Here is a 16762-nt window from a genome sequence, read left to right as displayed (position 1 = left end):
AGGTGCACAGATTTTTACTAAACGTGGGAGGAACATTCCTTATGTGTGTCTTAGATTTTGGAGCAGATCAGTCAAAAGCCAAGGTCAAGGTAATTATAAGTATCGTGTGAAAAACAAATTTTTCAGGTTACCTCTGCAAACAATAGAGCTGGAGAGAGGATGTGAAGATTTTATTAATCCGGAAATTAGAGATGTCCCGATCATTTTTAAACCCCGATCCCGATCCAAGTCATTTAATACGGACTAGCTGTCCCGATCCAACACTTGTATTTTCCTCAACGTTGCACTTGCACAGAGCACATTGCAAGCACATTAAACTCAATCCAATGCATGTGCTTGACATTTTAACAGCTCTGCCATGCATTAAGAAAAAACACCTTCAATTGATTTTCTATATATGGCTCGTCAATTGAGCATCACAGTCTCGTTTGAAACCCTGTGTGATATTGTGGGATTTGACCACTTCCGGGAACAGCCTACACAAACACAGCATCGCTTCTAACGGAAAAATGGTGTACTGTTTTGTTTTCGGCTGCAGTCACCAATCAGTTGCAACAAGTGCAGTTTTTTCCAGTTCCCAGTGGAGACAGGAAGAGATGGCAAATGAGAGAGGTTGTGTTGGTAAGTTTTAGCAAGATTTAATGTGAATAATGATACTGGGGTTGTCCCCAGAAGTACAACATATGCTCTTTAATTTAACCCCTTTATCGCCCACCCTCAAATGAGACTACAGTTCCCTATTCCACTTGGTGCAGCATTATACGTAGTTATTAAACTAGGATGTGCAAAGTAGTATTGATTAAAAAACATTTTAGTTGTTAAAATATATTCATTATTATTATGAGTTGTAGTATTAGTATTTTATGTGCAAAATGATATCTAATTGTCCAGTAAGAAGGTTGTATCACATGCACCATCCATCAGAAACAGACTTTGTGCATATCTGAAGCAAAGGAGAAAAATATGTTTTGGAAATTTGCACTGTGGGTGTGCTGCCTGGTACCACTGAGTCTGCATCATGTTATGAAACAGGGCAAGACTGATGGAGAGTTGATGATCTGTGTAAATAAATCAGACTTGCTGCATCAGTGCTGAATGGCTGCTCGTTTGAGATGAACTCAGCTGGCTGCCGGAGTCTGCAAGTCTGCAGCCATACAGTCTTGGGCTGCTGCACGTCAGCCAGGATGTCTTATTTTTGGAGGAAAAAACATTTTGATTGACTGCAGTTTATTGTTTGTACAACGTTTGGAAAGAGGTGTCATTTGATTTAAATGGCGATTCGCTTTGAAGTTATTAATTCCGAGTGGACTCTATCTTTCTAACTTGACTCAGTACAGTGGCGCAGCGTTTGGAGCATCGGAACGGAGGACGATTCTCGTTTCTTTCTCGCAACAAGACAGGAGTCCCAGTTAGTCACTTTAATCCCCATAAAAGTGACTCCTGATTGACATATTTTTTAATGGCTTTGAGAGGGGATAAGAAGCGGAGTTGCCGCTTCTGAAGAAGAGCAAAGCAAAGAACCAACAAAGCAGCAGATCGGAGCACTTCTTCATTGGTTCAAGGTTCAAAGCAGATCCGCACTGCAGAAACAGTTGATTACAGACCCACTGCAGGGTCTGTAATCAAAGTAAAGAAATGATCATTTTCCCGACAAACACCCCTAAAAACAATGGCCACTCTGAAGGACTGATAACGGAATCATTAAGCGAAAAGTCTATTGATGTCGGTGGATCGAATAATTTCTTAACGATACCTGAAAAGAACCGGTTCTCGATACCCAACCCTATGTGGAAAACAAATGCATGCAGTCATTGTTCATAAGTAATGCATGTGATCACAGTATAACTGCAATAATATTGCAGGTCGTACTCACTGACCACACGGTCCTTGGTGAGTATTGAAGACTGAAAAATTTGATTTCATTTCTCTTATGCCTTTAGCACTGACAGATAATATGTGAATAGCCTGTTGTTTATCACCATTTGTTGAGCATTTCCAAAACACTGTGAGGACGCTGCACTTGTTGCACCTTCACTGTGATGTAGCTTTCTACCTACAATATGCAACTTGTGGTTATTTACGGTACTTTGTACAAAGTGAATGCAGGTTTCTCATTGATTGGCCCATAACTGTGGAGAAGTTAATTACCTCCAAAGATGACAAAGCACAGCAGTTACAAGCAGCTACAGTCAGTACACCCGTTCAAGCTGATTGAAAAGGACAGCAGTATTTAGTGACATCTTCCAAGGGTCAATAAATGGATCTAATTTGTTTATCTGTCTCTGCTAACACACAACTGCAGACACGTGCTGAAGAAAGGTGAAATATGAACTCACCGTGAGTGGTAGTGAGCAAATCATAAAGATGATGGTGATGACTGCCAGCAGTAGCAAGTGGTCCATCTCCTCTTCTCCCTGTCCAAACCAGGCTAGGCTCATCTTTCGCTTTCTACCCATTGATGCGACAGAGCCTCGCCGCATCATCTGGCTCCGGTGCATCTGGCACAGGCTGACAATCACTGACCCGTTGCACACAAGCACTGCCAAAATTAGTAGCGCCATTAGGGAAGAGTAGGACAGAGAGAAGGCTAGCACCCACGATCCAGCTTCATCTCCTTCCATGTCCATGTCAATGAAGCACCACGTCCCGGGACAGTACTGTCTGTGGCGGCCGTAGCCAATGAAAGGCAAGAGGCAAAAGGCCGAAGTAAAGAGGTAAATAAAGAAGAGGACATACTTTGCAAAGCTGCAGCGGATGTGTTTGGCGTAAAGGTAAGGATGGCTGATGGCCAGGCAGCGCTCCACGGCCATGGCACACAGGATGAGTGTCGGTGCCAAGCCAAAGAAAGTCATGGCCAAGGCAAAGAGGTTGCAAAGGTGGTGGTTGCCCGTCAAACCAATGAGTGACAATTTATAAGCATAGCAGATGAACACAGGTGGGCTGAGGAGGCAGGTTCCCAACAGGTCTGTGAGGGCCAGGCCAGTCACTAGGATGCAGAAAACAGAAGACCTGGTGCGCTTATCCTTCTGGTGGACTCCAAGGATGAAGAGGGCCAAGAGATTTCCCACCACAGCAGCCACAAACATGATGATGCTCATAGCCGGCTTGCCATCCACCCTGACATCAGTGCTGTTTACACAGGATACGTTTGCAAGCATACTCGTGAGTTAATATGACTTCTCAGTGTTGAATAAATAAGGAGCTCCAAGACAGCAAAAGAAGCAGGTCCTGACCCCTTGATGCCATTATTTGGTCACAAATAAGGCAAGGCAGCAGGAGGAGACCCATCATATTGCTCTGACTTAAAGCATCTTTGAGTAGCCTTTATATCACTTTCTTGCAATCTTCAACTGCAGTCAATCTGTGGAACCAATTAGAAAAAACAAAATAATTTTTATTGTTCATACAGGGAACAGCTCTTAAAAGTTTTTATGACATCAAAAATATGAAACAAGAGTTCATTGTAATAATTAAAGGTACAATTTGTTTGGCAACTGATCATAACAACATTTTTTTAAACTAAGGACTTTTCTATTCAAAATGGCTTTTAACACCTAGTGCTGTGACATTTTATTCTTATTATCCTTGATTTTATTTTGTTATTATATACTGTCCTTGTCTGTTTTTAGTTGTACTGGAAAGCACTATGGTTACCCTTTGGGCTGTGTATAGGGCTATATAAATAAAAGTTGCTTGACTGATTGATTGATTGATTGAATGATTGATTACAAAAATATGCCAGCATTTCCCCAAATGTTACTGATATAAAGAGGTAAAACTACTTCGAAAAACATTAACAACAGATTTATTAGTTATATTTTATTAATTAATCATTATCAATTATGAATATCAATCCGTTAATTACTTGTCAGTAGTGGCATTATGATGATGTCGATAAAACGTCATGACATGATGTCACTATTGTACAAAATCACACGTTTTATGTGCCCCCCCCCACCCCCCCCGCAATGCCTTTCTTATCCTTGTGTAGAGTGGTTCTTTTACACTTGTGGAAATATTTCTTCCTGTTAAAAGGGAGTTTTTCCTTCCCACTGTAGCCAAGTGCTTGCTCACAGGGGGTCGTTTTTGACCGTTGGGGTTTTACATAATTATTGTATGGCCTTGCCTTACAATATAAAGCGCCTTGGGGCAACTGTTTGTTGTGATTTGGCGCTATATAAAAAAATTGATTGATTGATTGATTGATTGGAAATAGGGATGGTATTGATAAGATTTTATCGAAATCGATACCATTATCGATTCCGCTTAGATTAGAGATTAGATTAGGTTAGATTTATTAGTTATATTTTATTAATTAATTGTTATCAATTATGAATCATTCTCTGAATAGTTATATTGTAATGCATTTCACTGTTGACCCATTCCAAATATCCGCTTTGTACTTTACTTGGCAGAATGACACTTCATTATAACTGGGCATATATGTTTGAAAATAATCAACAATGAGATAATGATCATGTAAAAGATAAACTTTTACTGGTTCTGGTTTGTCCTTTTGGTATTTGGACAGTGGCACATTTTTATTTTATTTATTGTTTGCTTTTTAACAAGGCTGGAGCCTATCCCAGCAGTCATAGCGCGTGAGGCAGGGTGGACAAGTCATGAGTCTGTTGCAGGGCCACATATAGACAGAAAAACACATTCACACCTGCATGCACACCTACGGACAACTCAAAGTTTCTAATTCACCTAACCTGCATGTCTTTGGGAGAAAGCTGGAGCACCTGGAAGGAACCTGCAAACATTAGGAGAACATGCAAACTCTACACAGAAAGTCCACAGGTGGGAATCGATCCCGTGATCTTCTGGCTAACCACTAAGCCATGGGCTGCCCAGAAAAACACCATATAAAAATTTTTGTGTAATACAAATCATGACTTTTCCAGCCAAAATTGTAATACACTCAACAAAAATATAAATGCAACACTTTTGGTTTTGCTCCCATTTTGTATGAGATGAACTCAAAGATCTAAAACTTTTTCCACATACACAATATCACCATTTCCCTCAAATATTGTTCACAAACCAGTCTAAATCTGTGATAGTGAGTACTTCTCCTTTGCTGAGATAATCCATCCCACCTCACAGGTGTGCCATACCAAGATGCTGATTAGACACCATGATTAGTGCACAGGTGTGCCTTAGACTGTCCACAATAAAAGGCCACTCTGAAAGGTGCAGTTTTGTTTTACTGGGGGGGGGGGGGATACCAGGCAGTATCTGGTGTGACCATCATTTGCCTCATGCAGTGAAACACATCTCCTTCGCATAGAGTTGATCAGGTTGTCAATTGTGGCCTGTGGAATGTTGGTCCACTCCTCTTCAATGGCTGTGCGAAGTTGCTGGATATTGGCAGGAACTGGTACACGCTGTCGTATACGCCGGTCCAGAGCATCCCAAACATGCTCAATGGGTGACATGTCCGGTGAGTATGCCGGCCATGCAAGAACTGGAACATTTTCAGCTTCCAAGAATTGTGTACAGATCTTTGCAACATGGGGCCGTGCATTATCCTGCTGCAACATGAGGTGATGTTCTTGGATGTATGGCACAACAATGGGCCTCAGGATCTCGTCACGGTATCTCTATGCATTCAAAATGCCATCAATATAATGCAACTGTGTTCTTCTTCCATAACAGACGCCTGCCCATACCATAACCCCACCACCACCATGGGCCACTCGATCCACAACATTGACATCAGAAAACTGCTCACCCACATGACGCCACACATGCTGTCTGCCATCTGCCCTGGACAGTGTGAACCGGGATTCATCCGTGAAGAGAACACCTCTCCAACGTGCCAAACGACAGCGAATGTGAGCATTTGCCCACTCAAGTCGGTTACGACGACGAACTGGAGTCAGGTCGAGACCCCGATGAGGACGATGAGCATGCAGATGAGCTTCCCTGAGACGGTTTCTGACAGTTTGTGCAGAAATTCTTTGGTTATGCAAACCGATTGTTTCAGCAGCTGTCCGAGTGGCTGGTCTCAGACGATCTTGGAGGTGAACATGCTGGATGTGGAGGTCCTGGGATGGTGTGGTTACACGTGGTCTGCAGTTGTGAGGCTGGTTGGATGTACTGCCAAATTCTCTGAAACGTCTTTGGAGACGGCTTATGGTAGAGAAATGAACATTCAATACAAGAGCAACAGCTCTGGTTGACATTCCTGCTGTCAGCATGCCAATTGCACGCTCCCTCAAATCTTGCGACATCTGTGGCATTGTGCTGTGTGATAAAACTGCACCTTTCAGAGTGGCCTTTTATTGTGGGCAGTCTAAGGCACACCTGTGCACTAATCATGGTGTCTAATCAGCATCTTGATATGGCACACCTGTGAGGTGGGATGGATTATCTCAGCAAAGGAGAAGTGCTCACTATCACAGATTAGGCTGGTTTGTGAACAATGGAAATGGTGATATTGTGTATGTGGAAAAAGTTTTAGATCTTTGAGTTCATCTCGTACAAAATGGGAGCAAAACCAAAAGTGTTGCGTTTATATTTTTGTTGAGTGTACAAGAAAATATCAAATAAAGGAACAAGTGTCCTGTGTAGCTGAATTTCACATCATCTTTTTTTAGAAAATTCTTCTCTGTTCCCCTTCACCGTGCAACATGCAGTTTCTACAATCACACATTAGCCTATTACTGCTTTGCCACAGCTATCTTGGTGGCGTCCAGCACGAGTTTCTTTCTTACATGTTCACTCAGTCTTTGGGAACTGTCTACTCCAGTTTTACTGATTTTATTCCTTGATGACAGATGCAGAAGTGGCTGTCCAAATCACCACTTTTATATGAACAACAATTTAATCCTTTTATTTGTTTAGTTTCTGCAATTACTTATGGTCTTTGAAAATGGAGGGAGCATGTACACAAATGACTCAAATGGTTAGTGCAATATTCGGTTTAAGCCCCCTTGAATTAAAGGTGACATTCCACAATTCACTTCAACTCCATTGTGTACATGGGCACACACTCACTCACTTATCTTCAACCGCTTAGATCGGGCAGCGGGGGGCTGGAGCCTATGCCAGCAACCATAGGGCATGAGGTGGGGTAGAAAAACAAACACATTCACAGCCGCACGCACACCTACAGACAAGTTTCTAATTCACCTAACCTGCATGTCTTTGGATGTGGGAGGAAGCCAGAAAAAGGCCACAGGTGGGAATTGATCCCATGACCTTCCCAAGTCAGGCAACAGTGCTAACCACTAAGACACTGTGCTGCACAATAAACACATGAATTTTTATATTTAATTCAGGAAAGTAATTATCTGTCAAATTTTGCAATCATAAAATGATTGCAAAAGACAAACAAACAAACTTGACTTGTATAAAATTTGATTTTCCTGTACATTGTTGGAGACTACACATAATATTATTTTTAAATTAAAAATTAATCTGTTATGGAATGTTGTTGAGTATCCTGATTCATTCTATATTGTTGTAAATTGATAGATAGATAGATAGATTAAAGCCAAGACAGTCTTCAAATGTTTCACTTGGTCAACACATTTCATTTACAATATTGTAAATTACACTTTTTTATTGAATGAACGGTCAAAGCGGAGTTCCAGTACAACACTAATTTTACATTAACTTTATCATTTTGAAACGTTCACACATCTTTTTATGGCAGATTTCATGTGTAATAAATAATCTCTCACCTTTCATCGGCTCCTCTGGAAAACAGCGACTCCAAAACTTTCTATTGCTGTTGTTAAACTAATATTTTGTTTTGTTTTTTAGTTGACACGCGGAGCGTCGACGTCACTGAAACGGCTCGTGCGCCGGTAAAGTGTCGATAAATAGACGGCAAACTGACGAACCGAAAGACAGGCGACTCTCTCTCTCTCTCTCTCTCTCTCTCTCTCTCTCTCTCTCTCTCTCTCTCTGATTCTAGCGCGCATCGAAAGCCCCGCCCACTATCGATATTACTATCTTTCCACTCAGCGTGATTATTTACTTTAAACAACTTATACTTGTTAAATACTGTTTAATAAATTTATTTTGGCAAAAGTTCAAGAAAAGAAAAAAAAAAGACGCTGAAAAAGCTGAGTTTATCTGGCATGAGGCAGACAAACGGGCTAGTATTTGCTTGTATGAGTTGAGAAATGTGTCATTGTGTTAGTGTGCTGTTGAGGATGTGGTTTGGCTCTGTCTGGTCTTGCTTGTTTATAAATGTGCTTCGAAGAGCTTCAAGGATAATTCAAATAATAAAATAAATTTGAAAAATATGTAAACGTATTTGATCCGTCTTTGGAGCCGTGTAACGTCCTACATTTAGATATCTCGCACAGCTTAGCGACTGGGTCCACTGGGATACATTCGGTGAAAGGTGGAATGTTCCATTCAACAAGGTTTAACCTCATGAAATATTCATATAATTGAGCAAATGAAAAAAAAAAAAAAAAAAAAAACGGCTATTGATGCCTTTACAGTGCCAAATCTCGCGCGTAATCACATTCTCGGTGGGGAGGCTGAGATTTCGTTCTCAGTGTAAACAACCGTTTGCGGCAACTTGTTTGCAACATTGCATTGTTGTTATGGAGGTGAGTTAAAACAAAATATGTGTTTAGGTGTTTAAGATAATTGTGAGTCTTTAATGTGAGTTTTATTAAAAAAAAACAAAAACAAAAAAAACAAGTGTGTTGTTAGGGTTGCGTGTCAGGAGCTGGTTCTTTTCTGGTATCTTTAACAAATAATTTGATCCATCGACATCCCTTATCAGTCCTTCAGAGTGGCCGTTGTTTTTGGGGGTGCCTCTCAGGAAAATGATCATTTCTCTACATTGATTACAGACCCTGCAGTGGGTCTGTAATCAACCGTTTCTGCAGCTCGGCTTTGCTTTGAACCTTGAACCAATGAAGCAGTGCTTCGATCTTTGATCTGCTGCTTTGTTGGTTCTTTTTATTATTTCGCTTTATCTTAATTTTTCCCCGCTAAAACCCTAAAGAGCATATGTCTGTGAGTAATATTTACCTTTTTATGTTAAACTGACCTGTTCTGGTCTTCTGAAACAGTTGATAGATCTATTTTATAACTTAAAAACGGAACCGATGCTAATACGTTAGCATGCCTATGGCATTTTCAATGTTAAAGTTAGCATTAAGCTGAGCCATTATCAACCCTCCCTCCCCAGCACACAAAGGATTCAGTGAATACTAAAATATGAAATGGGGTGAAATGGAGTCTGATAATCACGAAATGGGCGTAAAATGTAACAAAATGGAGCAGATTGACCCAGACTGCCTCCAAATATGATTCAATTAAGTACTTTTATTTAATTTTTTTAAGCAAAATGGAGTGAAATGGGGACTGATAATAACGAAATGGGGTAAAATGTAACAGTGGCTGAAGTTTCATCTCTTGAACACCAAATGGCGCACCTGCCCCGAATATTTGTACTGAGCAGCTCACACACACACAAAAAAAGCAAACAATAAAATAAAAGTACTTATTTGGAGTCTGGGTCAGTCTGTTCCATTTTGTTACATTTTACCTCCATTTTGTGATTATCAGTCCCCATTTCTCTCCATTTCATCCATTTCGTATTTTAGTATACCCCATGATAAAACATTCATTATTTGTTTTACATAATGCCTAAAAATTTTATATTTTAGTCATTTATAAACAAGAGAAAAGAGACTATATTTTTGTACGTGACTGGTCCTTTGATGTCAAGAGGTTTCAAACCCTCCAACACAACTTTGAAAAAGTCCAATCCAAAATTGTTCTCAGTCAACTTGCAAAAACAGTCAGATAGTTCAAAACAATCCTGACGATGTAGTCTGTAGCTGATGCTGTGCACTGACGTCTTCGTGTACGTCTTCTGCAGCATGGGGCGGCATGGTGGCAGTTAGCACTGGTACCTCACAGCAAGAAGGTCATGAGATCGCTTCTCGCCCTGTCTGTGTGTAGTTTGCATGTTCTTCCTGTGTCTGTGTGGGTTTTCTCCAGGCACTCCGGTTTCCTCCCACAATCAAAAACATGCTTATTTAGGGTCCGCTCTGTTCTCTGCCCCTAACCAAGGCAGTGTCTCTACATCTGGAGTTAGTCCCCAGGTGCCGGACTGTGGCTGCCCACTGCTCCTAGTGTTTGGATTGTGTCTAACTGAAATTAGGATGGGCTAAATGCAGAGGACAAATTTTATTGTATGTGTATATATATATATGTACAATGGCAATAAGGGCTCTATTCTATGGTACAAATCATATGGAACCAAATTTGCTCATTAAATGGAGCAAAATGGCAAATGGGACAAATGATCAATAACCAATCAAATGATGAGGATTTATTCAGGCGTTATACACTCAACAAAAATATAAACGCAACACTTTTGGTTTTGCTCCCATTTTGTATGAGATGAACTCAAAGATCTAAAACTTTTTCCAAAATATCACCATTTCCCTCAAATATTGTTCATAAACCAGTCTAAATCTGTGATAGTGAGCACTTCTCCTTTGCTGAGATAATCCATCCCACCTCACAGGTGTGCCATATCAAGATGCTGATTAGACACCATGATTAGTGCACAGGTGTGCCTTAGACTGCCCACAATAAAAGGCCACTCTGAAAGGTGCAGTTTTATCACACAGCACAATGCCACAGATGTCGTAAGATTTGAGGGAGCGTGCAATTGGCATGCTGACAGCAGGAATGTCAACCAGAGCTGTTGCTCGTGTATTGAATGTTCATTTCTCTACCATAAGCCGTCTCCAAAGGCGTTTCAGAGAATTTGGCAGTACATCCAACCAGCCTCACAACCGCAGACCACGTGTAACCACACCAGCCCAGGACCTCCACATCCAGCGTGTTCACCTCCAAGATCTTCTGAGACCAGCCACTCGGACAGCTGCTGAAACAATCGGTTTGCATAACCAAAGAATTTCTGCACAAACTGTCAGAAACCGTCTCAGGGAAGCTCATCTGCATGCTCGTCGTCCTCATCGGGGTCTCGACCTGACTCCAGTTCGTCGTCGTAACCGACTTGAGTGGGCAAATGCTCACATTCGCTGGCGTTTGGCACGTTGGAGAGGTGTTCTCTTCACGGATGAATCCCGGTTCACACTGTTCAGGGCAGATGGCAGACAGCGTGTGTGGCATCGTGTGGGTGAGCGGTTTTCTGATGTCAATGTTGTGGATCGAGTGGCCCATGGTGGCGGTGGGGTTATGGTATGGGCAGGCGTCTGTTATGGATGAAGAACACAGGTGCATTTTATTGATGGTATTTTGAATGCACAGAGATACCGTGACAAGATCCTGAGGCCCATTGTTGTGCCATACATCCAAGAACATCACCTCATGTTGCAGCAGGATAATGCACGGCCCCATGTTGCAAGGATCTGTACACAATTCTTGGAAGCTGAAAATGTCCCAGTTCTTGCATGGCTGGCATACTCACCGGACATGTCACCCATTGAGCATGTTTGGGATGCTCTGGACCGGCGTATACGACAGCGTGTACCAGTTCCTGCCAATATCCAGCAACTTCGCACAGCCATTGAAGAGGAGTGGACCAACATTCCACAGGCCACAATTGACAACCTGATCAACTCTATGCGAAGGAGATGTGTTGCACTGCATGAGGCAAATGGTGGTCACACCAGATACTGACTGGTATCCCCCCCAATAAAACAAAACTGCACCTTTCAGAGTGGCCTTTTATTGTGGACAGTCTAAGGCACACCTGTGCACTAATCATGGTGTCTAATCAGCATCTTGATATGGCACACCTGTGAGGTGGGATGGATTATCTCAGCAAAGGAGAAGTGCTCACTATCACAGATTTAGACTGGTTTGTGAACAATATTTGAGGGAAATGGTGATATTGTGTATGTGGAAAAAGTTTTAGATCTTTGAGTTCATCTCATACAAAATGGGAGCAAAACCAAAAGTGTTGTGTTTATATTTTTGTTGAGTGTATAATAATATCAACAACAAGAGCAATCCAAGATGTTTTACATCCGCCAAGGGTTGACAAGGACTCAAAATAACAGATATATGATTCATATCATGACTCAGACTTTACCTGGATCCAGATTCCACAACACAATGCAATAATTGCATACTGATCCAGAATGGTCCGACTGATCAAGATGTTGCAATGTGATATTTAATTCACAAGCTGAAACAAAACAGTGTCTTTACATCGTCATGTCATATCCATGAAATACTTTTGACGTAATCCTTTCAAAGTCTACAAAATGAAATCCTGATCCAGATCACCTCCAAAATTTAATGAAGTCTTTCAAGGCCTAACACCAGTGTGTAGTGAAAATTTGATGAAAATCCATTAAATAGTTTTGACTTAATCCTTAAAAGTCTATAAAGTGAAATCCTGAGCCAGAATCTGGATCCGGATCTGGATCACCTCCAAAATTTAGTGGAGTCTTCCATGCCCTAATTTAACTGTAGTGCAAATTTGATGAGAGTGCGTGAAGTAGTTTTTTTTTTTTTAAACCTAATCCTTCAAAGTGTATATAATGAGATATCTTGATCCAGAATCTGGACCCAGATCTGGATCACCTCCAAAATGTAATGGAGTCTTCCATGACCTTATATCTTCTGTATTGAAAATTTTGTCAAAATCAGTGCAGTAGTTTTGATGTAATTCTGCGAACTGGTAGACAAATAAATAAACGCTGATGATTTTATTACATCCTTGGCGGACATAATAAAAAATAACATTATAGATGCACTCAGGTAGTTAGAGTCATACAAACTGGACTTGTTTAGTTCTACCATTAAGACTCAGGAAATGAGAGTGTGAGTGATATATATATTTTTTTTTACAAATGAAAGAGTCTTTGGTGCTGATCCCACTCCTGACAACATCAAGGAATGTCGAACTTGAATCTTGCCGTCTGAAGAAGGCAGGGATGGAGCATATCCCCCAATGTCATACAGAGACTAACTGGTGGTGGTGGGGGGAAGGAGGGTGAGGTACAGTTCAGCAACCAGGACAGCAAACAGGAACTGAGCGGAAGGGGTCAGAACAAGGAGGCAAAGGACTGGCCAGTGACCCCAGTGGCAGATAGGGGCCAACAGGAGGCAGTGGGACAGAGGAAGTGCAACACAGGCCAGCAACAGGAACCAACTGGTGGTGGCAAGGTGGAGGAGGCAATGTTCCGGGCAGCGACTGCAAGCAGCAGAGAGATAAGTCAGGATTGACACTGGTAAATGGCTTTGATATTTCTTACAGGTTGCAATTGATAACTAAATCGTGAACCAGCTGCTTGGGATTGGAGAGACCGCTCTTACTCATGAGCAGATGTTAATGAAAGGTTGAAACCTGAGTCTTCTTGGTAGAACTTGTGCTACGCTACATTTTCCTGAAAACATTTCACTCTTCATCCAGAAAATATTAATCAGTTCTAACTTACAGTAGTGAGGGCTTCAAATATACATAGAGATGTGATTTTTTTTTTCCCTGGTGGGGTCTGTTACACTGTGAGGATGTTTTGTTTTCATTATTGGTAGTGATACAACAAGGTGACGTTAGGATTGAAAAGATTTCCTACTGGCTTGGCTAGTAGGGAGTTCCACTTTGGCTGACCTGGCAACCCTTGGTCTCAAGTACGAGTAATCTAGTGTTAAAACCACACTGTGGTCTTGTCACAAAGATATGCCACCTAGACACACTGAGATAAAGGTGATTTTGTACACTATGGTCAGTGTGCCTTTTTCTTCATTTTTAAAACTTCCACACACTCTGGTTGATCTGAAGTTTGGCAAAAATGGACCAGAAAGAAGCTGTTGTCATTAGGTGTTGTACCAACAGGTGTTTGGGAACTTTGCTACCCCACTTTTCAAATAAAACTGCTCAAGATGTGAGATAATTAACAGTTTGACGGGAAAATATTTTGGATAATGATATGCAGAATGAGGTCGCAGATACAAGCAGCCAAACTAGTTTTCTTTGCGTGATGGTTCTGCTCTCCCAGTATGAGGGCAACTCTATGGAGGTCATCACTGACCTACTGCCCCTGCACAAAGTTGCTGTAGAAGTTTGAATATGCAGAATTGTAGAAGTTTGTTCGAAAGCAAATACTGAAATCACTTGGGTGAGTGACAATACATCTTTAAGCCTAAATAAATTCCAGTTGCTTTAAACTTCTAGATATCTCCAACCTGAATGACTAAGAATCTCCTCAAGCATCTGTTGGGATGCATCCTGGACTATTGTCACAATTCAGATGAGAATTTGCTTAATGCCAAAACCAGAACATGCTTGTGGAAATACAGAAGTTGTTTCACCCAGACAGGAAACATCTTGGCATCCCCAAGAGATGTTGGTGAGGGATTGACTAGGACAAAAAGCTACCTGGCCTTCCTGACTGATTCTCAGCTGAGTTAAGTGCTCCAAGATGGATGTATGGATTGATTAATGGGTAAGCATTCAAAGAGATGCTACAGTTCATACTGTATGTTTTCCCAACACATTTTTTAAGTGGCGAGTTTGGAGTGACAAAGTGTAGACTTGCTAATGTTTGATACCTCAACAAATACGTTGCCTACTTTGCCTGCAGGTAGGACCAATTTTGGTCAAGTCTGCGATAGCACTGCACCAGTGCCATTTATTCAATTCAGTTTAAAATTATTTTGTTTATATAGCACCAAATCACAACAAAGGTGCCTCAAAGTGCTTCACACAAGTAAGGTCTAACCTTACTGCAAGCACACAGGTGACAGTGGTAAGACAAAACTCCCTCTGATGATTTGAGGAAGAAACCTCAAGCAGAACAGACTCAAAGGGGTGACCCACTGCTTAGGCCATTCTAACAGTTACAAGTTTTTTTTCAAAGTTTTAAAAAGCTGAAGAAACAGAAAACAGGAAATCAAACAACACAACTTTACAAAAGAAAAAAGATTCATTTGATGAGACATCCATGCAGGTGTTTGCACAGGCAGGGGTCATCCAGGCTTCCTCACGCCATCAGTGGGCCTGCTCCTGTAACAACGTCCATGCCAAACACAAACCGCACAGCTACAGGTCTGGCATCTCACAGGCAGTCTGACAACCTGCAGTTTGTAGCAGTCAGTCCTGCAATCCCAAGCTACATTATACGTACCTCAGATAGAGAGAAAAACAGCAGAAGCAGTTGGCCGGAAAAACTACACCTGAGGTATAATTCATCACCAGTAAATCATCAGGAAAGCAGAGAAATTACTAAGATGATCGCCAGCTGCTAGCCCTAAGCCACACTAACAGACCCCGAATTTAGATGAAGTTGAGGCCAAGACCTGTTCCATTGCTAATAAAATGACTTTAAAAGGATAGGAAGCATAGGACTATACTATGCCAGTATACTAGCCATACGAGAGGGAGAATAAATGTGTCTTAAGTCTAGACTTGAAAGTCTGTACAGAATCTGACTGTTTTATTTTGTTTCCACAAAACAGATGCATGATAAGAGAAAGCTCTGTGACCAGCAGACTTTTTATTCATCCTAGGGACACAAAGTAGTCCTGCACCCTGAGAATGCAGAACCCAGGTCGGTACATAGGGTTTCATTAGGCCAGCTAAGTAGGGAGGTGTCAGTCCTACCTCACAGACAGAGGAAGCCAGTGAGGAAATGCCAAAATGGGTGTCATGTGGTCACATTTTCTGCTTTTTGTCAAGAGTCTGGCAGCGGCATTTTGAACCAACTGGAGACCCCTAATGCTGGACTGTGGTAAACCAGAAAGTAGAACATTGCAGTAGTCCAATCTAGAAGAGACAAATGCATGAATCAGGGTCTCAGCATCAACCATAGCCAGGATGGAATGAATCTTCGCTATATTTCGCAGGTGGAAGAAAGCAGTCCTCGTAATATCTCTAATGTGGAGGTGAAAGGACGTGGCGCCATAAATCACCTCAAGGTTCCTCAGTTTGTCAATGTGATGTGAGGTCCCATCTTATCTTAGGGACCTCGTAGTACCATATCACCCCAATAGAGCGCTTCGCTCTCAGACTGCAGGCTTACTTGTAGTTCCTAAGGTTTGTAAGAGTAGAATGGGAGGCAGAGCCTTCAGCTTTCAGGCTCCTCTCCTGTGGAACCAGCTCCCAATTCAGATCAGGGAGACAGACACCCTCTCTACTTTTAAGATTAGGCTTAAACTTTCCTTTTTGCTAAAGCTTATAGTTAGGGCTGGATCAGGTGACCCTGAACCATCCCTTAGTTATGCTGCTATAGACGTAGACTGCTGGGGGGTTCCCATGATGCATTGTTTCTTTCTCTTTTTGCTCTGTATGCACCACTCTGCATTTAATCATTAGTGATCGATCTCTGCTCCCCTCCACAGCATGTCTTTTTCCTGGTTCTCTCCCTCAGCCCCAACCAGTCCCAGCAGAAGACTGCCCCTTCCCTGAGCCTGGTTCTGCTGGAGGTTTCTTCCTGTTAAAAGGGAGTTTTTTCCTTCCCACTGTAGCCAAGTGCTTGCTCACAGGGGGTCGTTTTGACCGTTGGGGTTTTACATAATTATTGTATGGCCTTGCCTTACAATATAAAGCGCCTTGGGGCAACTGTTTGTTGTGATTTGGCACTATATAAAAAAATTGATTGATTGATGTATGACATACGAGCCTAGGCTAAGCGTTAGCCAGTCAAACTGATCCCGATGTCTTGCTGAACCAAGAACCATTATTTCCATCTTGTCAGAGTTTAAAAGTAAGAAATTGCTGGACAACCAGCTTCCACTCTTTGAAATTGCTCGACATCCGCTCATTACAGCTTCTATGACACGACAGAAA

General features: G+C 41.7%; 1 protein-coding gene across 2 annotated transcripts in view; it reads right to left on the bottom strand.

The window, feature by feature from the left end:
* The window catches only part of ptgir (prostaglandin I2 receptor), a 96396-nt gene that overhangs the window by 71685 nt on the left and 7949 nt on the right, over window positions 1-16762 (bottom strand). Inside the window, exons 1-2 of one of the 2 annotated variants that reach the window (XM_034169237.1) lie at window positions 7695-7831; window positions 2337-3361 (exon numbers count right to left, since the gene is read on the bottom strand). In XM_034169237.1, coding sequence (XP_034025128.1) covers window positions 2337-3158 — 822 coding nt within the window. In that variant the 5' untranslated portion in view covers window positions 3159-3361; window positions 7695-7831. Of the gene's footprint in view, window positions 1-2336; window positions 3362-7694; window positions 7832-16762 lie in introns of those variants that run through there. The other variant, XM_034169238.1, reaches the window with a different exon arrangement.

The sequence above is a fragment of the Thalassophryne amazonica genome, chromosome 4 (assembly GCF_902500255.1).
Source record: "Thalassophryne amazonica chromosome 4, fThaAma1.1, whole genome shotgun sequence".
NCBI classification, from domain to species: domain Eukaryota; kingdom Metazoa; phylum Chordata; class Actinopteri; order Batrachoidiformes; family Batrachoididae; genus Thalassophryne; species Thalassophryne amazonica.
Note: the sequence above shows the minus strand (reverse complement) of the source record. Positions and strands in the feature narration are given on the sequence as shown.